Here is a 24,837-nt window from a genome sequence, read left to right as displayed (position 1 = left end):
GCTGAACAGTGGAGTACACTGTTGCATAAATAAATGCCGGTGGAACCAAGTCCTCAACGTGTTTTGGCTTACACGCAATCATTTATAGAATGAAAGAATTCAGGTCATAATACTTCCCTTTTTATGCACTTTTTTTCTGCCTATTCTGACCTTGAACTTGGGCGTGAGGTAACGCATGTCTCAACCAGCTATTCTTTCCGGGGTGTAGATATTTAGAAATGTGGCAGAGGTTTGTCTACAGAGCCACGGTATTCTGACCTTGACTTAATTCCACCACAGTAAAGGTGAATAAGGTCGAGCAACCTGTCGGTTACAACTGGAAGAGCATCTACACCATTCTCCTTGCTTGTAATGTACAAATGTATAAGCGCTATTGATAAGAGCTAGGTAAATGAGTAACCGTTTGCATAAGGGGATTGTAAATATAAAATTAATAGATTTACGTTATGCTCGCTGAAAACAAATGACAGCAAACTGAAGCATATCAACTTTCCCACAGTGACGTTTATGAAATGGTATGCCATTATGTAGAATTTACATTGTATGTCCTTTTAACTTCAAGGGATGAAATTAGAAGACTTCTGTAGGCTTTTGTAGCCGTTGGCAAATGACGGTATAGCGCCAAATCTAGAGTCGATTTATGATTTCTGTTCTAATTATATGCCGACTTTTCACATGATTTATTGCTTTAAGTATTAGCCACTATCGGTAGCCATCATCAGTTATACCCACATACATTTATAACTGTCACTTTAGTGTTCGTTTGCTTACATTTTGCATCATTCCAATACATCGTTAGTCTACCTTCCTTTCATCTGCCATGTTTGTGTGGTTGTACACGAGGATAGCTAGCAATAGTGAATCATATTAGGCTAACGTATTAGAAGTTGTGCAGTAATTTCGGACATGAAGACTATTTCAAATTGAATGGATTGAACCATAAGTAGCCGTTTAAACCTGCAGCCTGGCACAAGGTTCACGATGACTGGACCATTGTCATCACAGTTTCTTGATTGGTGAGGATTATTACTGTAGATTAGTGTAGCCTACTGTTCAACCCATATTCTACACTTTTCTCACCTTCCAATAATTAATGGTTTGAACAATTTAATAATGGCAACTTTCAGGATCAATCACAAACATATTTAGTGCGTAAAGGCTCTCCAAACCGTTTTTTMTATTATTCATAAATACTTTCATAACTCTAAATAATATACAAGGTCAGAGTATTTTTTACATCTACCAATTGGCGCTGTAAAGGAGGCGAATATGTGTGGAGTTACATGGCTTTGATTCATCGATCTCCAATATTCTGAACCTATTCTCTCCATATATTCTAGTGAGTCTATTGAGAAAATTCGAATTAAAAAAGGGATCTCTTTACATAAATGCACTAAAAGTCTGTTAATCTGAATACCAACTACTGAGAAGTTAGTAGTTAAGGCGTACATTTCTGAATCGGCCTAATTTGAATCGTAAGCAAGAGACCAACTGACTAAATGAACTGTTTATTTCATTAAAAAGCACAAGAGTCAGGACATACAAAGGAAATGGAGCTGCAAATCAGCCTAAAGTTTATAAAACAGACTTTGAAGTAACAGTGATTGCAACAATATAATTAGCATACTAAAAACATGATATATACAATACACATTTTCATATCTCAAAAGCAAATCATGTATTTACAAACAATATCTGGGGAAAATAGAGACCAGTACAAAATAACTCAAATATAATTAAAGATTCAAGAAGAGTAGGCAAAAACTATATAACAGTTCTGCTGTTTTACTAACGCTTAAAGCCAAGCAACTACAAAGTTATTCTTTGCATAGTATTATTACTAATGCTGTACCATGTAGTAAAGCAGAGAAGTGCTAGCTGTCCTTTTTCTTGATAAGTGTCTTTTTAATGCGGGGGACGAGGAAGACTGTGCCATCGGTCGTCTGCTGGAGGGAGTACTCCAACGGGGAATAGGGCTTCCCGTCCTCGTCCCTTAGCAGACGGAACACCTCCAGGTACAGGGTGTTAAGCTGCTGCTTCATCTTCCGCAGGCCGCTGTCGTTCTTGGTCTTCTCCGTCTGCAGTCGCTCCTTCTCCTCCTTCAGCGAGTCCAGGTCATATTCCAGCTCCGTGATGTTCTCCATCTTGCGCTTGCGGCAGTTCTGGGCAGCCACCTTGTTCTTGCCCCGCCGTCGGATYTCTCTGACCAGGGCCAGCTGGGCCTCGTTGAGCTGGTGCTTGGACATCATCTCGTTGAAGTCGTCCACAGGCAGGTCGATGATCATGTCCACGGTGAAGGGGATCTGGAGGGCCTTGGCTCGCTGCTCGTCTCTAGAGAGACGCTTCTCGGAGCGCCTCCTCTTCTTGTCTTTGGTGAAGGGGAGTTCACTGTGGCCAGTCTCGTCATCTGGCTCAGTCTTGCCATGTTTGGGCTCTTTGTCCCGTTGCTGAGGTAACACAGAAAGAGGTGTCTGCAGGCCATCTGGTTGGAAAGACAGTGAGAACATCTCAGAGTAGTCAGACTGTGCACTCCCAGGGTTACTGTCCATCTCATCCATGTCTGAATCGCTGTAGCCACCAAAGGAGCGGTCCCCATACATGGATTTCTCAGGAGAGCTAGAGTATGAGCTTGCCTCCACAGAAACACCTGAATCAGAATCTGGACATTCTGTCATTATCTCAGGTTTGTTGTCACTATCAAATGTATCTGCAGGAGAAAGGTCCTGTAATTCCATTGGTCTAAAAGTAGGCTTGTTTGGTATTTCTGCCAATGAGTTACCTCCATTTCCTTGCCCACAAGGCAGGGTGACACTGGTCACTTTTGTGTTGACAACGTCTGGGTAAAATATGTCACAGAAAGTGTCTGCACTGAAATGAGTATTGAGGTCTGGAGCCTTCAGGGTCATCTGACTGAGATGGTCCAGTGGAGCCATGTTGGGAAAGCTCTCCTCAAAGGTGTTGATGAATTCAGGTGGGCAGACATCTGCTGTGTTTGATGCCACCTCTTCCAGGTTGGGCAATGGGTAGAAGCTGTAGTTTGGATCCTCAGGGGTGGTGTTAGTGGGCAGATATCGTCCGGTCTGCTCCCGCGTGTCCTCCATTTCCATATTCAGACATTGCTAGAAAACAAGATTCAGAAGCATCAAAACAAATCCAGTAACCSATGCAGTTTATTAGACATCAAGATGTAACGTTAATGTAATATGCAGTATAGAACCATCATATGGATTAGCTGTTGTTCAGTTTTTACTAATCATTTATTAAACCTTGGTTTCAAACCTTTTTATTGCCAATAGTAGCTGAAACTTTGCACAGGTTCAATATTGCAAATCAAGTGGAATTCCTAAATTGACTAAAATAAATTTGCATGAAATTACGCATTGTATTTGTACTGTAAATAAAGTATTTTCTTTCTTGTTTCCATGCTACTACTAACTGCTGAAGCATTAGAAGCTATTTTATGTTCTACTAAGGACACAAGCAGCTTCACACCATTTGAGACTTTCCCTCCCCCTGCTCGGAGTCAACAGTGCTATGTGGGAACCTGATCACAGTGGCATTAGCTGAGTAGTATCTTCTTACGCTGTGTACCATTCAAACACAAAAAACAAAAGATAAGTATGTCCTCTCATGCATACCTGGCTGCTGCCATCCATGCATTCTTTGAGTGCTTGTTACACCATAGAGGCGGTAGAATATTCGTATTGTACCTGCAGCTCAGGGAGGGACAAAAGCTCCATCCAGGCCTGCTCCAAATCTGGGGAGGTCCTTTGTGGGGGCAGTGGGGCTGGGAGTAGGGGCAGCTGGGTCAAAGCTGGCGGATCAGACTTCATCATGATGTGGCTGCTGTTGGGTGCTGGAGCTACGGCGGCATCCAGACAGGAAGAGGTATTCTACAACACAAACAAGGGAGGGAAATAATGTAAAAGACAGGTACATACAACATTATATATTGTTCATTAGAAACTTGGTGGTTTGAGCGCTGAATGCTGATTGGCTGACAGCCATGGTATATCTGACCGTATACCACGGGTATGACAAAAAATATATAATTACTTTTGTAACCAGTTTATAATAGCAATAAGGCACCTCTGAGGTTTGTGGTATATGGCCAATATACCACGGCTAAGGGCTGTGTCCAGGCATTCCGTGTTGCGTTGTGGCTAAGAACAACCCTTAGCCATGGTATATTGGCCATTTACCACACCCCTTCTGTCCTTATTGCTTAATTAGAAATCTTGGTAAGCATATTTTTAAAGATAATAGTGAAAGCCTGTATTCTTACCTCAGTTGCCTCTACCAAAGGAAATGTCTCTGCCAGCAGCTGCATACATTCATCAAATGACATGGCATCCCCGTCTACAGTGAAGCTGACATCCTGAAAGCAAAGATTCAAAGCACTTCAGGATTTCATCTAAATTCCCTCTATTCTTGACACTGCATCCATTTCAACATTGTGTTTGAAAATGCCTGATTTGCTAAAGAATAGGTAAGAATTTGAGCAGAGAGCATTGCGCTACCTTAGACAAAGCTCTCCACAGAGCAGTTTCTATACAGCCAAATCCACTAATGCAAAACTACAAAGCCACCTGTGTTTCCCTAATTACACTGGACAAGGTTGTTACCTAGCTACAGAGCAGCTGCAGCTGGGAGGGGAGTGGCCAGCCCCTGACATGACTGACAGCTGTGTGTGTGTACGGTACCTGTATGACTTGAGAGGATGCGGCGGAGGTAGCCGTCTGCAGTGGCTGTCCGCTGGTCGCAAGGCGGGGCACAAACTCCCCCGTCTCCTCATCCAGCTGCAGCTGAGCAAGCAGGGCCTTCTCCTGCTCCTTCTGCTGCTGCAGCCTCTTGTCCTCCTCCTGCTCCCTCTGCTGCTGCAGCTCGTGCTCCTTCTGACGCTGGCAGTAGTCAAACACCTCGCGCCCCGCACCCAGATCTATGTCCTGCCTCCACAGGATGTCAATCAGGTCTATGTCCTGCCAACAGACAACAAGTTAGACCGGAACTCACAAAGCACCACACAGACTGTGACCAGATGAAAAGGAGATTGGTGAGGAGGAACAAGGAAGCGTTTCCCTGCTGTGAAGGAGTACGGCTACTGTGTCTCTCCAGTGCCACGCCCCGTCCCTCCGGGTGTCTGACGACAGCAGTACTAGCAAGAAGCAGCATGAATAATAGATGCACTTCTCCATTTTCCCCAACTGCTCCCGAGTGGCGCAGCGGTCTAAGGCACTACAGACACCCTGGTTCCATTCTAGGCTGTATCACAGCGGTCTAAGAAACTACAGACACCCTGGTTCCATTCTAGGCTGTATCACAGTGGTCTAAGTCACTACAGACACCCTGGTTCCATTCTAGGCTGTATCACAGACGTCTAAGAAACTACAGACACCCTGGTTCCATTCTAGGCTGTATCACAGGCGTCTAAGTCACTACAGACACCCTGGTTCCATTCTAGGCTGTATCACAGCGGTCTAAGTCACTACAGACACCCTGGTTCCATTCTAGGCTTGTATCACAGCGGTCTAAGTCAATACAGACACCCTGGTTCCATTCTAGGCTGTATCACAGCGGTCTAAGACACTACAGACACCCTGGTTCCATTCTAGGCTGTATCACAAAGGTCTAAGGTACTACAGACACCCTGGTTCCATTCTAGGCTGTATCACAGCGGTCTAAGACACTACAGACACCCTGGTTCCATTCTAGGCTGTATCACAAAGGTCTAAGGTACTACAGACACCCTGGTTCCTTTCCAGGCTGTATCACAAAGGTCTAAGGCACTACAAGCACCCTGGTTCCATTCCAGGCTGTAATCACAGCGGTCTAAGGCACTACAGACACCCTGGTTCCATTCTAGGCTGTATCACAGCGGTCTAAGGCACTACAGACAACCCTGGTTCCTCCATTCCAGGCTGTATCAAGCGGTCCTAAAGGCGCTGCATTCTGCCATCTCAGTGCAAGAGGCGTCACTACAGACACCCGGGTTCCATTCTAGGCTGTATCACAGCGGTCTAAGGCACTGCATCTCAGTGCTAGAGGCGTCACTACAGACCTTGGTTCATTTCCAGGCTGTATCACAGCGGTCTAAGGCACTGCATCTCAGTGCCATAGGCGTCACTACAGACACCCTGGTTCCATTCCAGGCTGTATCACAGTGGTCTGAGGCACTACAGACACCCTGGTTCCATTCTAGGCTGTATCACAGTGGTCTAAGGCACTACAGACATTGGTTCATTTCCAGGCTGTATCACAACCGGCCGTGATTGGGAGTCCCATAGGCCGGCGCACAATTGGCCCAGCATCGTCCGGGTTTGGCCGGGGTAGGCCGCCATTGTAATAAGACTTTGTTCTTAACTGACTTGCCTAGTTAAATAAAGATTAAATATATATTTATTTTTTTATTCACCCAGAGGAGATGTGTCTCTCAGCTGGTGACTCTCTTGATTAGTCTCTCAACCAAATAAATCAAAGGACAGCAGGTCAAATGTAATATCACTAGCTCAAAAACGAATGAAATCATTGATCACTCTGAGGAGAAAAGTTCATTGATACAGCTTAAAATTAAAACAGAGTTTTACGGAGTAAAAACAGTTTTACAGAGTGGCTGCGTTGCCGAAAACATTGGATGCCTTTTCCAGATAGCTAGAAAACCGAATCTTCTGCGCATGTGCGTAATTATTTACTTTACAAATGTTTTCTACTTTTTATTTGATAAACAACACTGCACCATATTACTGTATTTTGAGAACCATGTCAGCATGAGATCTAACAAGGAAGGTTTGGTGCAAATATGTTCAGACAAAGTTCTTACTATGTCCCCTCTGGTGTATACAGTAGCAACACCACTAGGACCTCCTGGTATGCCTCGCAGAGTCTGGCGGTTATTAGCTGCCTGCCTGTTCAGTCAGGAATGTCCAGAGATAAACTGTGCTGGTCTCCCCTGGGGCCGTCTTAACATCCATTACACAGACCTTATATACAGAAGGAAACATTTCACAAAGGACTGGTGAGATTGCATTAACCCAACATATTAGGTCACAAGGAAAGCTCTGAGGATGTGCCTATTTGTTGCCTAAAAGAAGAAGGACAATGATACTTTCAGAGAGACTGGGTAACATAAACAGAACAGAGAGAGGATGTAAAGAGAAACAGATCAGATGACTAACAAAGTGGAAGGGAGTGCAAAGAGGATGTGGTGTGGGAAAGATTTCGGGGCTTGGTATTAGATTTCGACATAGATAACTCTTGTAAATGGAATGAGCAGAAGTAATTGATTTGTAACTTGTCGACCCAAATCAAGTGTTAAACATGGCCACAAAAAATCCCCAAACAATGTTTAATTATATAATTCACACGACCTATTATCATTAAATTCAGAAATAGTTCTAACAAACATTCTCTCTCTCTCTCTGCAGTGCAGTTGGGAACTCTTTAACCCTAATAGCCTCATGGGTGTCACGTCAAATCCAGCATTAATCCACGACCACTAAAGCCTTTAAAGTCACAACGTCTGGTTAGGGCTGTAAGTCTCACCATTAATCTTGGTCTGGGTAGTGAGTACACAAAACCATAGGTGATACATTATGGCTCTGGAGAGGATGACGAATGGCCCACACAACCACCCACAAATATCACTTACAGTCTAGAAGAGTAAAGAAATCTTGAAAAATAGGCATACAAAGCCTTATTATTTTCGAATCAAATCAAATCTTATTGGTCGCGTACACCGATTATTAGCTCCAACAGTGCAGTAGAATGTCTAGCAAATACAGTACAGATAATCTATAAATCTAAACAGGGAAATCAAGAAATGTCAGAACGAGTCCAATTAACAATCCAATATAGATATATTAGAGTGAGCAGTGTCAGAATGCAGGATATAAATATGTGGTGTTTTTAGACAGTATATAATTCGGAAAATAAAATGGTATGTACAGTAGTAGGTATATTAGAATGGGCTATGCCTAGTTAAATAAATAAATAAAAAATTGAAATGTGGTGAATATAGTGTATACATACAGTGAGTAAACAATAGTATATGAAGTGACCTATGTTCAAAGTCTCTATATACACGGGACATTTTATAGACACTTTCATCATACAGGATGGATTCCTAATGTCATAAAATATGTTATTGTAGAATCCCCTTTCGAGGGAAAAAAATATGATTTTCCCAAGAGCCTCTTTTCATGTCAACACCACACTACATTCATGCAGAGATGAGTGATCTGTGTACATTCACAAACTACTGAATCCTCCCCTTTCATGGACCGTCTCTAAAAGAGGATGATGTAACTATTTGGATGAACAGCTGAATGACTTCAGTAACTAACTATTTTGTTATAAACTATATTGGTGGAGTGAAGTATTTATCCACAAAATACTTATGAATAGTATAAATGTACTAAGGTACCATGTTAGTTACCTTTATCTGTAACTCAGAGGAGGTCTGGACTACAAATAAGGAACTGGGCTTGTAAAAAATATATGCTTCATTTTCTGGTCGATTCTGCAAATTAGTGGAAATAAAAACATCATTTTTTTCATGCTAAAAAATAATCTCTTTGTTTAAAACCAAACAGACAGACTTTGAGTAGCTGTATTTGTACTTCCAGCAACTCAAACAGAATAAAACAATTGTATTAGGTGAAGAAACAGCACTTTTACAAAACAAGCCAACCAAAGCAATTGTAAGCGCCAGTAACACTACAGAGCTGTGAGATAGAGTAAGGTTTCCTGGACATACATTCAGCCTTGACCAAAAAGCATTTTCGTGTGTTTGCTTTTAAATCCAGGACAAGGCTTAATCTGTGTCCAGGAAACGGTCCCAAAATGCACCTCTGTGTTGTTTCATGATACATTGCTGCTTGAAGAGCATACCGCCCCTACTTGGGAGTCAGATGACTATATTTTTATTCACAAAAGAAACGCGTCTGGTTAAAACAACTAAGGAGACTTACCTCCTAAACATGACTAAACTCGGGTTTAGTCTTAATCTAGGGGGAAACCTGTTATTCAATTGATAAAACCAAGGTAGCAAGATGGTGCAGTTTCATTATCCCCCAACCAATTGTGTGTCTTTTTTCACGTTATTTGTTTTCTTACATTTCACCTTTATTTAACCAGGTAGGCCAGTTGAGAACAAGTTCTCATTTACAACTGTGACCTGGCCAAGATAAAGCAACGCAGTGCGACAAAAACAACACAGAGTTACACACAAACAAACGTACAGTCAATAACACAATAGAAAAATCTATGTACAGCATGTGCAAATGTAGAAGAGTAGGGAGGAAAGGAAATAAATAGGCCATAGAGGCAAAATAATTACAATTTAGCAATAACACTGGCGTGATAGATGTGCAGATGATGATGTGCAAGTAGAGATACTGGGGTGCAAAAAAGCAAGAGGGTAGATAATAATATGGGGATGAGGTAGTTGGGTGTGCTATTTACAGATTGGCTGTGTACAGGTACAGTGATCGGTAAGCTGCTCTGGCAAATCTGACCATAATTGTATCCTCCTGATTCCTGCTTACAAGCATAAACTAAAGCAGGAAGCACCAGTGACTCGGTCAATAAAAAAAGTGGGCAGATTAAGCAGAAGCTAAACTACAGGACTTCTTCAGATGGCATTGAGGAGTACACCACATCAGTTACTGGCTTCATCAATAAGTGCATCAATGACGTCGTCCCCACAGTGAAAGGAGTGAGACTTTAACTCGGAAGCTTAAAATAAATCCCGCTATGCCCTCTGACGAACCATCAAACAGGCAAAGCGTCAATACAGGACTAAGATTGAATCGTACTACACCGACTCTGACGCTCGTCGGATGTGGCAGGGCTTGCAAAGTATTACAGACTACAAAAGGAAGCACAGAGGCGAGCTGCCCAGTGACACAAGCCTTCCAGATGAACTAAATTACTTCTATGCTCGCTTCGAGGCAAGTAACACTGAAGCATGCATGAGAGCATCAGCGGTTCCGGACGACTGTGTGATAACGCTCTCCGTAGCCGATGTGAGAAAGACCTTTAAACACGTCAACATTCACAAGGCCGCAGGGTCAGATGGATTACCAGGACTTGTACTCAGAGCATGCGCTGACCAACTAGCAAGTGTCTTCACTGACATTTTCAACCTGTCCCTGACTGAGTCTGTAATACCTACATGTTTCAAGCAGACCACCATAGTCCCTGTGCTCAAGAACACTAAGGTAACCTGCCTAAATGACTACCGACCCATAGCACTCACGTCTGTAGAGCCCAGGTGGTAAGGGTAGGTAACAACACATCCGCCACGCTGATCCTCAACACGGGGGCCCCTCATGGGTGCGTGCTCAGTCCCCTCCTGTACTCCCTGTTCACTCATGACTGCATGGTCAGGCACGACACCAACACCATCATTAAGTTTGCAGATGACTCAACAGTGGTAGGCCTAATCACCGACAACGATGAGACAGCCTATAGGGAAAGGGTAAGAGACCTGGCCGTGTGGTGCCAGGATAACAACCTATCCCTCAACGTGGTCAAGACAAAGGAGATGATTGTGGACTACTGGAAAAGGAGGACCGAGCACYCCCCCATTCTCGTCGATGGGGCTGTAGTGGAGCAGGTTGAGAGCTTCAAGTTCCTTGGTGTCCACATCTCCAACAAACTATCATGGTCCAAACACACTAAGACAGTCGTGAAGGGTGCACGACAAAGCCTATTCCCCCTCGGGAGACTGAAAAGACTTGGCATGGGTCCTCAGATCCCCAAAATATTCTACAGCATGGGTCCTCTTTTACGCTGCTTCTACTCTCTGTTTATTATCTATGCATAGTCACTTTAACTCGACCTACATGTACATATTACCTCAATTACCTCGACTAACCTGTGCCCTCACATATTGGCTCTGTACCGGTACTCCCTGTATATAGCCTCGCTAATGTTATTTTACTGCTGCTCTTTAATTATTTGTTACTTGTATTTTTTTATTATCTTTTTTTTTTTTTTTTTACTTAACACTGCATTGTTGGTTAAGGGCTTGTAAGTAAGCATTTCACTGTAAGGTTGTATTTGCCGCATGTCACAAATAAAATGTGATTTGATCAAATTTGATTTGAAGGTCAGCTACAGAGCTACTACCACTTTTGGGTTATTATAACAAGCCTAAGGCTTAACCCTACATATATTTCTCAATTTGACACAACCAATTTAACTCTACAGAGGACCTGTGTAGCCTACATCATGGAAAAGAAAATAAACTAAATTCCAGGCTGGGCAGCCTGAGATTGTGCAATCAGTTAGTTGTATGGAGCGAAGTAGGGCCAAAGATGGTGGAGGAATAAAGACATTTTACTGAGGCAGTTAACCATTGGAAAAGTTGTCAAGTTTCCTATCTTTGTAAGTGGGCGTTCCCACTCTCACGTGAGCATGCTTACCTCCATAATCTCATCAAATCAAATCTCTTACATGGCTCACGTGAGAGAGGTAACGCTCACTTAATATATATATATTTTTTCAATGGGGAAACTGTCCAATAACAGCTGGCTCTGGGGTACTTACTGGCCCCGACCAGAACAAATGTGACCATGAGATGTCTCGCTTTCTCTACCGTCTATGGTCGGTTATTTAACACCGGTTTCGTTAGGTTACTGGTAGGCCAATAGATGCCATCTTTACGGGAAAAACGCTATGGGGCTCTAGTGGCGCATGGGGGGATTCCGACAGCCAAAAAACAAGCAGTGAAATTAAAAGAAAAAGACAGTCTGGGGAAAACTGTCGTCATCGTCACCTTGACATATGTTTTACTGGACAATAATTGCGTCATTACACACGGACTTCGACATTAAACGGATGTTTTACCGTTATTTTTTAGCCCACACGGAATTGAGTTGGATGAACCGGTCAGACTTCCATCCATGACTTGGCAGAATTTTCTATGAACGCGTCTGTCGACTACAGCGCAGACACAAACTGTAGAGCTACATGCAGTAGTAGCCTAATGTATTTACAAATGTCAAAACTACAGCACTAGAAGTTCACAAATATGAGTATGATAGCCTATAAGAACATATTTACGATGCAGTCTTTTAATTTCATTAACTTATGAAACAATATAAGGAGTAGTGTGGGAAACGCACATTTGAGTTGAACATGACAGTTTTATTAATCAGGTAACATATGAACCGTTTTAATTAGCCTAATTTTATTTCAACCGTTTGAAATATCCAATACAATATATTTTTTCAACAATGAGGCTATTGTCTAGCATTGCGTCAATAGGCTATAGGTCAACCTTGAGCTATAGTTTCACATAATAGCCTAAATATATATATATATATAACAAAAGATGATTTACCTGTTGACTAGGATGAATTTTAGGCATCTCAATTTCCATCATAATAGAGAGTTGTCCCTTCGTAAAGCAAAGTCCAATATATTAAAACAAATATTTAAAATCCTTTAGACCTACAGCAATATAAAATGGTGGACTATCAGAAAGCAAGGAGTCCGGCGCAGCGACGTTTTGGCTATGAAGGAAATATTGCTTCTAATCGTATGAAAATGTACGGAAAAATCCAAGCAGTATGATGGCCCTGCCCACAAGTTGCAGCAACCAGTCAAGGGCTCTGAGAGAGCTACGCTGGGATCGTCCCCCTCAATATCCTATTGGGCCATAAGACCAGTGTGTGTCTGTGCTCTGGACAGCCAATGTAACATTTGCTACAGGTTTATACACGAGGAATTTGTTATGCAACCATAAAAAAATACAAGTTTATTCCATTAACATTTACATAATCTCTGTCCTCATGTATTCATGTTTCTAGAATAGGCCTTTTAGCCCAATTAGCCAATTAGAATTGCATCTTGGTTGACTTTAACAAACATAAATATTACAGTTATTATGTTATTACAACAGCTATTACAATTGTCGGTAGGCCTAATGTTTAACAATTTAAGTCACATTTATCAATTTGATTATCCTGACAGACAAAACTACCCCAGTCATCTCATGCAGAATGCTGTAAAGATGCATTGTATTTATGTACAGTAGGTTTACAGTGTCTTCAGAAACTATTCAAATCACACCCCTTGACTTTTTCCACATTCTGTTGTGTTACAGCCTGAATTTAAAATGGATTTAAATTGAGATTTTGTGTCACTGGCCTACACACAATACCCCATAAGGTCAAAGTGGAATTATGTTATTACATTTTTTATAAATTAATACAAAATTAAAAGCTTAAATGGCTTAGGTCAATAAGTATTCAACCCCTTTCTTATGGCAAGCCTAAATAAATTCAGGAGTAAAAATGTGCTTAACAAGTCACAAGTTCCTCGGCATATACATCACTGACAAACTGAAATGGTCCACCCACACAGACAGTGTGGTGAAGAAGGCGCAACAGCGCCTCTTCAACCTCAGGAGGCTGAAGAAATTTGGCTTGGCACCTAAAACCCACAAACTTTTACAGATGCACAATTGAGAGCAGCCTGTCGGGCTGTATCACCGCCTAGTACGGCAACTGCACTGCCCGCAACCGCAGGGCTCTCCAGAGGGTGGTGCGGTCTGCCCAACCCATCACCGGGGGCAAACTACCTGCCCTCCAGGACACCTACAGCACCAGATGTCAAAGGAAGGCCAAAAAGATCATCAAGGACAACAACCACCCGAGCCACTGCCTGTTCACCCTGCTATCATCCAGAAGGCGAGGTCAGTAAAGGTGCATCAAAGCTGGGACCGAGACATAGAAGCTGTTTTTCAATCTCAAGGCCATCCGACTGTTAAATAGCCATCACAAGCACATTAGAGGCCGCTGCCCTATATACACTACCGGTCAAAAGTTTTAGAACACCTACTCATTCAAGGGTTTTTCTATATTTMTACTATTTTATACATTGTAGAATAACAGTGAAGACATCAACACTATGAAATAACAGATATGGAATCATGTAGTAAACAAAAAAGTGTTAAACAAAACAAAATATATTTTATGAGATTCTTCACATAGCCACCCTTTGCATTGATTACAGCTTTGCACACCATTGGCATTCTCTCAACCAGCTTCACCAGGAATGCTTTTCCAACAGTCTTGAAGGAGTTCGAACATATGCTGAGCACTTGTTGGCTGCTTTTCCTTTACTCTGCAGTCCGACTCATCCCAAACCATCTCAATTTGGTTGAGGTCGGGGGATTGTGGAGGCCAGGTTATCTGATGCAGCACTCAATCACTCTCCMTCTTGGTCAAATAGCCTTAACACAGCCTGGAGGTGTGTTGGGTCATTGTCCTGTTGAAAAACAAATGATAGTCCCACTAAACCCAAACCAGATGGGATGGCATATCGCTGCAGAATGCTGTGGTAGCCATGCTAGTTAAGTGTGCCTTGAATTCTAAATAAATCACAGACAGTATCACCAGAAAAGCCCCCCCACACTACAACACCTCCTCCTCCATGCTTCACGGTGGGAAATACACGTCTTACAAAGACACAGTGGTTGGAACGAAAAATCTAACATTTCCACCGGTCTATTGTCCATTGTTTGTGTTTCTTGGCCCAAGCGAGTCTCTTCTTATTATTGGTGTCCTTTAGTAGTGGTTTCTTTTCAGCTATTCGGCCATTAAGGCCTGATTCACATAGTCTCCTCTGAACAGTTGATGTTGAGATGTGTCTGTTACTTGAACTCAGTGAAGCATTTATTTGGGCTGCAATTTCTGAGGCCGGTAACTCTAATGAACTTATCCTCTGTAGCAGAGGTAACTCTGGGTCTTCCATTCCTGTGGCGGTCCTCATGAGAGCCAGTTTCATCATAGCGCTTGATGATTTTTGTGACTGCATTTGAAGAAACTTTCAAAGTTCTTGACATTTTCCGTATTGACTGAACTCCAGGTCTTAAAGTAATGATGGACTGTCGTTTCTCTTTACTTATTTGAGCTGTTCTTGCCATAATATGGACTTGGTCTTTTACCAAATAAGGCCATCTTCTGTATACTCCCCCTACCTTGTCACAACACAACTGATTGGCTCAAACGCATTAAGGAAAGAAATTCGACAAATTAACTTTTAACAAGGCACACCTGTTAATTGAAATGCATTCCAGGTGACTACCTCATTAAATCAAATGTATTTATATAGCCCTTCTTACATCAGCTGATATCTCAAAGTGCTGTACAGAAACCCAGCCTAAAACCCCAACAGCAAGCAATGCAGGTGTAGAAGCACGGTGGCTAGGAAAAACTCCCAAGAAAGGCCAGAACCTAGGAAGAAATCTATAGAGGAACCAGGCTATGAGGGGAGGCCAGTCCTCTTCTGGCTGTGCCGGGTAGAGATTATAACAGAACATGGCCAAGATGTTCAAATGTTCATAGATGACCAGCAGGGTCAAATAATAATAACCACAGTGGTTGTCGAGGGTGCAACAGGTCAGCACCTCAGGAGTAAATGTCAGTTGGCAGGGTTCCATAGCCGCAGGCAGAACAGTTGTAACTGGAGCAGCATCACGGCCAGGTGGACTGGGGACAGCAAGGAGTCATCAGGCCAGGGAGTCCTGAGGCATGGTCCTAGGGCTCAGGTCCTCAGAGAGAGAAAGAAAGAAAGAGAGAATTAGAGAGAGTATAATTAAATTCACACAGGACACCGGATAAGACAGGAGAAATACTCCAGATATAACAGACTGACCCTAGCCCCCTGACACAAACTACTGCAGCATAAATACTGGAGGCTGAGACAGGAGTGGTCGGGAGACACTGAGTCCCCATCCGACGATACCCTCGGACAGGGACAAACAGGCAGGATATAACCCCACCCACTTTGCCAAAGCACAGCACCCACACCACTAGAGGGAAAACTTCAACCACCAACTTACCATCCTGAGACAAGGCCGAGTATAGCCCACAAAGATCACCGCCACGGCACAACCCAAGGGGGTGCGGCAACCCAGACAGGAAAATCACATCAGTGACTCAACCCACTCAAGTGACGCCCCTGTAATAGGGTTAGAGGCAGAGAATCCCAGTGGAGAGAGGGGAACCGGCCAGGCAGAGACAGCAAGGGCGGTTCGTTGCTCCAGTGCCTTTCCGTTCATCTTCACACTCATGGGCCAGACTACACTCAATCATAGGACCTACTGAAGAGATTAGTCTTCAATAAAGACTTAAAGGTTGAGACCGAGTCTGCGTCTCTCACATGGGTAGGCTGACCATTCCATAAAAATAGAGCTCTATAGGAGAAAGCCCTGCCTCCAGCTGTTTGCTTAGAAATTCTAGGGACAGTTAGGAGGCCTGCGTCTTGTGACCGTAGCGTATGTAGGTAAGTACGGCAGGACCAAATCGGAAAGATAGGTAGGAGCAAGCCCATGTAATGCTTTGTAGGTTAGCAGTAAAACCTTGAAATCAGCCCTTGCCTTAATAGGAAGCCAGTGTAGAGAGGCTAGCACTGGAGTAATATGATCACATTTTTTGGTTCTAGTCAAGATTCTAGCAGCCGTGTTTAGCGCTTTATCCGGGTAGACGGAAAGTAGAGCATTGCAGTAGTCTAACCTAGAAGTGACAAAAGCATGGATTAATGTTTCTGCATAATTTTTGGACAGAAAGTTTGATTTTTGCAATGTTACGAAGATGGAAAAAAGCTGTCCTCGAAACAGTCAAAAGAGAGATCAGAGTCCAGAGTAACGCCGAGGTCCTTCAGTTTTATTTGAGTCGACTTTACAACCATCGAGATTAATTGTCAGATTCAACAGAAGATCTCTTTGTTTTGCTTGGGACCTAGAACAAGCATCTCTGTTTCATCAGAGTTTAAAATTAGAACATTTGCAGCCATCCACTTCCTTATGTCTGAAACACAGGCTTCCAGCATGGGAAATTTTGGGGCTTCACCATGTTTCATCGAAATGTACAGCTGTGTGTCATCCGCATAGCAGTGAAATGACATCACCAAGAGGCAAAATATATAGTGAAAACAATAGTGGTCCTAAAACGGAACGTTGAGGAACACCGAAATGTACAGTTGATTTGTCAGAGGACAAACCATCCAGAGACAAACTGATATCTTTCCGACAGATAAGATCTAAACCAGGCCAGAACTTGTCCGTGTAGACCAATTTGGMTTTCCAATCTCTCCAAAAGAATGTGGTGATCGATGGTATCAAAAGCAGCACTAAGGTTTAGGAGCACGAGGACAGATGCAGAGCCTCGGTCTGACGCCATTAAAAGGTTATTTACCACCTTCACAAGTGCAGTCTCAGTCCTATGATGGGGTCTAAAACCAGACTGAAGCATTTCGTATACATTGTTTGTTTTCAGGAAGGCAGTGAGTTGCTGCGAAACAGCTTTTTCACATTTCTTTGAGAGGAATGGAAGATTCGATATAGGCCGATAGTTTATATTTTCTGGGTCAAGGTTTGGCTTTTTCAAGAGAGGCTTTATTACTGCCACTTTTAGTGAGTTTGGTACACATCCAGTGGATAGAGAGCCGTTTATTATGTTCAACATAGGAGGGCCAAGCACAGGAAGCAGCTCTTTCAGTAGTTTTAGTTGGAATAGGGTCCAGTATGCAGCTTGAAGGTTTAGAGGCCATGATTATTTTCATCATTGTGTCAAGAGATATAGTACTAAAACACTTGAGTGTCTCCCTTGATCCTAGGTCCTGGCAGAGTTGTGCAGACTCAGGACAACTGAGCTTTGGAGGAATATGCGGATTTAAAGAGGAGTCCATAATTTGCTTTCTAATGATCATGATCTTTTCCTCAAAGAAGTACAAGAATTTATCATTGCTGAAGTGAAAGCCATCCTCTCTTGGGGAATGCTGCTTTTTAGTTAGCTTTGCGACAGTATCAAAAATACATTTTGGATTGTTCTTATTATCCTCAATTAAGTTGGAAAAATAGGATGATCGAGCAGCAGTGAGGGCTCTTTGATACTGCACGGTACTGTCTTTCCAAGCTAGTCGGAAGACCTCCAGTTTGGTGTGGCGCCATTTCCATTCCAATTTTCTGGAAGCTTGCTTCAAAGCTCAGGTATTTCTGTATACCAGGGAGCTAGTTTCTTATGACAAATGTTTTTTGTTTTTAGGGGTGCGACTGCATCTAGGGTATTGTGCTAGGTTAAATTGAGTTCCTCAGTTGGGTGGTTAACTGATTTTTGTACTCTGACGTCCTTGGGGAGACGGAGGGCGTCTGGAAGGGCATCTAGGAATCTTTGGGTTGTCCGAGAATATATAGCACAACTTTTGATGATCCTTGGTTGGGGTCTGAGCAGATTATTTGTTGCGATTGCAAACGTAATAAAATGGTGGTCCGATAGTCCAGGATTATGAGGAAAAACATTAAGATCCTCAACATTTATTGCACGGGACAAAACTAGGTCCAGATTATGGCTGTGGCAGTGAGTAGGTCCGGAGACATGTTGGACAAAATCCACTGAGTCGATGATGGCTCTGAAAGCCTTTTGGAGTGGGTCTGTGGACTTTTCCATGTGAATATTAAAGTCACCAAAAATTTGAATATTATCTGCCATGACTACAAGGTCCAATAGGAATTCAGGGAACTCAGTGAGGAACGCTGTATATGGCCCAGGAGGCCTGTAAACAGTAGCTATAAAAAGTGATTGAGGAGGCTGCATAGATTTCATGACTAGAAGCTCAAAAGACGAAAACATCTGGTTTTCTTTGTAAATTGAAATTTGCTATCGTAAATGTTAGCAACACCTCCGCCTTTGCGGGATGCACGGGGGATATGGTCACTAGTGTAACCAGGAGGTGAGGCCTCATTTAACACAGTACATTTATCAGGCTTAAGCCATGTTTCAGTCAGGCCAATCACATCAAGATTATGATCAGTGATTAGTTCATTGACTATAACTGCCTTGGAAGTGAGGGATCTAACATTAAGTAGCCCTATTTTGAGATGTGAGGTATCACAATCTTTTTCAATGATGGCAGGAATGGAGGTCTTTATTCCAGTGAGATTGCTAAGGCAAACACCGCCATGTTAAGTTTTGCCCAACCTAGGTCGAGGCACAGACACAGTCTCAATGGGGATAGCTGAGCTGACTACACTGACAGTGCTAGTGGCAGACTCCAGTAAGCTGGCAGGCTGGCTAACAGCCTGCTGCCTGGCCTGCACCCTATCTCATTGTGGAGCTAGTGGAGTTAGAGCCATGTCCATGTTCGTAGATAAGATGAGAGTACCCCTCCCAGCTAGGATAGAGTCTGTCACTCCTCAACAGGCCAGGCTTGGTACTGTTTGTGGGTGAGTCCCAGAAAGAGGGCCAATTATCTACAAATGCTATCTTTTGGGAGGGGCAGAAAACAGTTTTCAACCAGAGATTGAGTTGTAAGACTCTGCTGTAGAGCTCATCACTCCCCCTAACTGGGAGGGGGCCATCTTTCTAGCTGATTTACACGCTGAAGCTATGTTGTGCTTGGTGACCTCTGACTGTTTCATCCTAACATCGTTGGTGCCGACGTGGAAAACAATATCTCTATACTCTCTACACTCACCAGTTTTAGCTTTAGCCCGCACCATCTTCAGACTAGCCTTAACGTCGGTAGCCCTGCCCCCTGGTAAACAGTGTATGATCGCTGGATGATTCGTTTTAAGTCTAATACAGCGGGTAATGGAGTCGCCAATGACTAGGGTTTTCAATTTGTCAGAGCTAATGGTGGGAGGCTTCGGCTTCTCAGACCCCGTAACGGGAGGAGTAGAGACCAGAGAAGGCTCGGCCTCTGACTCCGACTCGCTGCTTAATGGTGAGAATCGGTTGAAAGTTTGTCGGCTGAATGAGCGACACCGGTTGAGCATTCCTACAGCGTTTCCCTCCAGAAGCCAGGAGAAAGTTGTCGCTGCGAGGACTGTGCGAGGGGATTTATACTACTATCTGTACTTACTGGTGGCACAGACGCCGTTTCATCCTTTCCTACACTGAAATTACCCTTGCCTAACGATTGCGTCTGAAGCTGGGCTCGCAGCACAGCTATCCTCGCCGTAAGGCGATCGTTCTCCTGTATATTATGAGTACAGCGAATGCAATTAGAAGGCATCATGTTAATGTTACTACTTAGCTTCGGCTGGTGGAGGTTCTGATGTAACACGTCCAGATAAAGCATCCGGAGTGAAAAAGTTGAATGAAAAAAAGTAGAGCGAGGGGAAAAACAAAAAATATAAACGGTAATTAAAAAGTAAAAACTGTAAAGTTGTCAGGTAGCAAAGTAAGGTTAGCAACAAAATGCACAGCAGCACGTAAACAAGTCTACAAGTTGCATGAAGCTGGTTGAGAGAATGCCAAGAGTGTGCAAAGCTGTCATCAAGGCAAAGGGTGGCTTTTTGAAGAATCTCAAATCTAAAATTTATAACACTTTTTGGTTACTACATGATTTCATATGTGTTATTTCATAGTTTTACATTTAAGTCATTTAGCAGACGCTCTTATCCAGAGCGACTTACAAATTCGTTTTGATGTCTTCACTATTATTCTACAATGTAGAAAATAGTAAAAATAAAGAAAAACCCTTGAATGAGTAGGTGTTCTAAAACTTTTGACCGGTAGTGTACATAGACTTGAATTCACTGGACACTTTAATAATGGAACACTAATCACTTTAATAATATTTACATATTTTGCATTACTCATCTCATATGTATATACTGTATTCTACTCTCTTAGTCTATGCCGCTCTGACATTGCTCATCCAAATATTTACTTAGATTTGTGTGTATTAGGTATGTGTTGTGAAATTGTAAGATATTACTTGTTAGATATTCTGCACTGTTGGAGCTAGAAACACAATCATTTCACCACACCCACAATAACATCTGCTAAACAGGTGTATGTGACCAATACATTTTTTTTTTAAATAAGTTGCATGGAATCACTCTGTAAGCAATGATAGTGTTTAACATGATATTTGAATGACTACCTCATCTCTGACTACCACACATACAATTATCTTTAAGATCCCTCAGTCGAGCAATGAATTTCAAACACAGATTCAACCACAAAGACCAGGGAGGTTTTCCAATGCCTCGCGAAGAAGGGCACCTATTGGTAGATGGTATTTTTCTTATTTATTTTTTATTTTTTACCCAACATTAAATTTCCCTTTGAGCATGGTAAAGTTATTATTTACACTTTGTATGGTGTATGAATACACCCAGTCACTACAAAGATACAGACGTCCTTCCTAACTCAGTTGCCGGAGAGGAAGGAAACCGCTCAGGGATTTTAAAACAGTTAGAGAGATGAATGGCTACGATAGGTGAAAACTAAGGACGGATCAACAACATTCCAGTCACTCCACAATACTAACTCAAATCACAGAGTGAAAAGGAGGAAGCCTGTATTTTATTTATTTAACCAGGCAAGTCAGTTAAGAACAAATGCTTATTTTTAATGATGGCCGACCCCGGCCAAACCTTCCCCTAACCCAGACGACGCTGAGCCAATTGTGCGCTGCCCTATGGGACTCCCGATCACGGCCAGTTGTGATACAGCCCGGGATCGTAGTGTAGTGACGCTTCTAGCGCTGAGATGCAATGCTTTAGACCGCTGCGCCACTCGGGAGCCCTGTACAGAATACAAATATTCCAAAACATGCATCCTGTTTGTAATAACAAACTAAAGTAAACTGCAAAAAATGTGGCAAAGAAATTAACTTTATGTTCTGAATAACCTGTTTTTACTTTAGTTTATTTGGTAAACATTTTCTTAACTCTTTCTTGAACTGCACTGTTGGTTAAGGGCTTGTAAGTAAGCATTTCAGCGTAAGGTCTACACTTGTTGTATTCGGCGCATGTGACTAATAAAGTTTGATTTGGTTTGATTTTATTTGAATACAAAGAGTTATGTTTGGGGCAAATCCAACACAACACATTACTGAGTATCACTCTTCATATTTTTAAGCATGGTGGTGGCTGCATTATGGGTATGCTTGTCATCGGCAAGGACTAGGGAGATTTTTGGGGATAAAAATAAAATGGAATAGAGCTAAGCACAGGCACAATTCTAGAGGATAACCTGGTTCAGTCTGCTTTCCAACAGACACTGGGAGACTGGAATTCACCTTTCAGCAGGACAATAACCTAAAACACAAGGCCAAATATACACTGGAGTTGCTTACCAAGACTACATTGAATGTTCCTGAGTGGCCTAGTTACAGTTTCGACTTAAATCCGTTTAAAAATCTATGGCAAGACTGGAAAATGGCTGTCTAACAACGATCAACAACCAATTTGACAAGAGGTTGAACAATAAAAAAAAATAAAAAAAGTGTAAATATTGTACAATATTGTACAGGTGTGGAAAGCTCTTAGAGACTTACTGTCACGTTAGCTAGGAGTGGTGGGTGTGGAGTCAGGCACAGTGAGCACAGGTTCCAGAAAAGATGGTCACGCCAAAAACAACAGGCACAAATGACCACAAAACGGGACACCAAACAATCCGTAATGGAACAGAACACAAACCTCCACTGACAGAAAAATAAACAAGCCCGCACAAAAGCAGGTGGGCCCTGAAGGCTTAAATAGCCCTGAATTAACCACAAACAAGGAACACGTGAAAACAATAAACACAAAACCAACAGAAAAGGGAAAAGGAATCGGTGGCAGCTAGTAGACTGGTGACGACGACCGCCGCCCGAACAGGGAGAGGAGCCACCTTCGGTGGAAGTCGTGACACTTACCCAGAAAGACTTACAGCTGTAATCACTGCCAAAGGTGATTCTAACATGTATTGACTCAGGCGTGTGAATACATATGTAAATGACATATGTCTATATTTAATTTTCAAAACATTTGCAAAAATGTCCAAAAACATGTTTTCACTTTGTCATTATGGCTTATTGTGTGTAGATGGGTGAGAAAAAAAATTAATGCAATCAATTTTGAATGCAGGCTGTAACAACCAAATGTTGGAATAAGTCCAGGGGTATGAATACTTTCTGAAGGCACAATATATGCTGCAATGGGAATGCAATGAAGATAATAAGAACTTACATTTAAATTGAACCTATAAGGCACACTTATGCAGAATATTGATCACTGTGATTGTTTTCAATTGTACTCTAGTTGTTTCCAGCAGGCCTCACAGCTTACTGGTAGAGAGATGAGGTGGCAACTCATGAAACTTGGTAGAATACATAGTGTTCTCTTCTGGTTAGATGATGCCAAAGTATTTAATGCACTTGTACAGTTAAGCAATAAGGCCCGAGGAGGTGTGTTATATGGCCAATATACCACAGCTAAGGGTTGTTCTTATGTACGACGCAATGCGAAGTGCCTGGATACAGCCCTTAGCCGTGGTATATTGGCCATATATCACAAAACCCAGAGGTGCCTTATTGCTATTATAAACTGTTTACCAACGTAATTAGAGCAGTAAAAAATAAGTGTTTTGTCATACCCGTGCTATACGGTCTGATATAGCACGACTGTCAGCCAATCAGCATTCAGYGCTCGAACCACCCAGTTTATAATAGCTTGTATAGCACAGCAGTCGCAGGCCCTTGCACCCTGTGCAGAGCCACGCCATTTAGACAGACGTTATGGTGCACAGAGTCCGTGTAACTTTACCTGAGCCCCAGAAAAGACCCAGACTGTTGACTCCAGACCAGGTGGTAGCCTACACACGGTTYCCTTTCATWAGAATGGATATTTGCAACACAATACAGGAATTTCACATTCCCCAGGATAGCCTAGTTGTGTGCACAAGTACATAAACATATATATACAGTTGATGTCGGAAGTTTACATACAATTAGGTTGGAGTCATTAAAACTCCTTTTTCAACCACTCCACAAATTTCTTGTTAACAAACTATAGTTTTGGCAAGTCGGTTAGGACATCTACTTTGTGCCATGACACAAGTCATTTTTCCAACAATTGTTTACAGACAGATTATTTCACTTATAATTCACTGTATCACAATTCCATTGGGTCAGAAGTTTACATACACTAAGTTGACTGTGCCTTTAAACAGCTTGGAAAATTCCAGAAAATTATGTCAGGCTTTAGAGCTTCTTGATAGGTTAATTGACATCCTTTGAGTCAATTGAAGGTGTACCTGTGGATGTATTTCAAGGCCTACTTTCAAACTCTTTTGCTTGACATTATGAGAATATCCAAAGAAATCAGCCAAGACCTCAAAAAAAAATTTGTAGACCTCCACAAGTCTAGTTCATCCTTGGGAGCAATTTCCAAACGCCTGAAGGTACCACGTTCATCTGTACAAACAATAGATGCGTTCTGTCTCCTAGAGATGAACGTACTTTGGTGCGAAAAGGCAAATCAATCCCAGAACAACAGCAAAGGACCTTGTGAAGATGCTGGAGGAAACAGGTACAAAGTATCTATATCCATAGTAAAACGAGTCCTATGTCGACATAACCTGAAAGGCCGCGCTCAGCAAGGAAGAAGCCACTGCTCCAAAACCGCCATAAAAAAAGCCAGACTACGGTTTGCAGCTGCACATGTGACAAAAATTTACTTTTTGGAGAAATGTCCTCTGGTCTGATGAAACAAAAATAGAACTGTTTGGCCATAATGACCATCGTTATTTGGAGGAAAAATGGGGAGACTTGCAAGCCGAAGAACACCATCCCAACTGTGAAGCATGGGGGTGGCAGCATCAGTTGGTGGGGGTGCTTTGCTACAGGACGGACTGGTGCACTTCACAAATAGATGGCACATGAGGCAGGAAATATATGTGGATATATTGAAGCAACATCTCAAGACATCAGTCAGGAAGTTAAAGCTTGGTCAAAATGGGTCTTCCAAAATGGTCATGACCCCAAGCAATACTTCCAAATTGTGGCTAAAAAGTCAAGTATTGGAGTGGCCATCACAAAGCCCTGACCTCA

At 42.4% G+C, this 24,837-nt stretch overlaps 1 protein-coding gene across 1 annotated transcript; it reads right to left on the bottom strand.

Annotated features, from left to right (window-relative positions):
- Window positions 1-1,492: 1,492 nt before the first annotated feature.
- LOC112069434 (nuclear factor erythroid 2-related factor 2) lies at window positions 1,493-12,567 on the bottom strand. Its single transcript, XM_024136778.2, has 5 exons — window positions 12,347-12,567; window positions 4,704-4,979; window positions 4,286-4,378; window positions 3,711-3,893; window positions 1,493-3,119 (listed from the first exon to the last, which is right to left on the bottom strand). The coding sequence occupies exons 1-5, from the start codon at window positions 12,386-12,388 to the stop codon at window positions 1,875-1,877; spliced, it is 1,839 nt and encodes a 612-aa protein (XP_023992546.1). The 5' UTR covers window positions 12,389-12,567; the 3' UTR covers window positions 1,493-1,874.
- Between the last annotated feature and the right edge of the window lie 12,270 nt (window positions 12,568-24,837).

Source organism: Salvelinus sp. IW2-2015, unplaced genomic scaffold (assembly GCF_002910315.2).
Source record: "Salvelinus sp. IW2-2015 unplaced genomic scaffold, ASM291031v2 Un_scaffold1011, whole genome shotgun sequence".
NCBI classification, from domain to species: Eukaryota; Metazoa; Chordata; class Actinopteri; order Salmoniformes; family Salmonidae; genus Salvelinus; species Salvelinus sp. IW2-2015.
The sequence above is the reverse complement of the archived record's forward strand: the minus strand, read 5'-3'. Positions and strand labels throughout refer to the sequence as shown.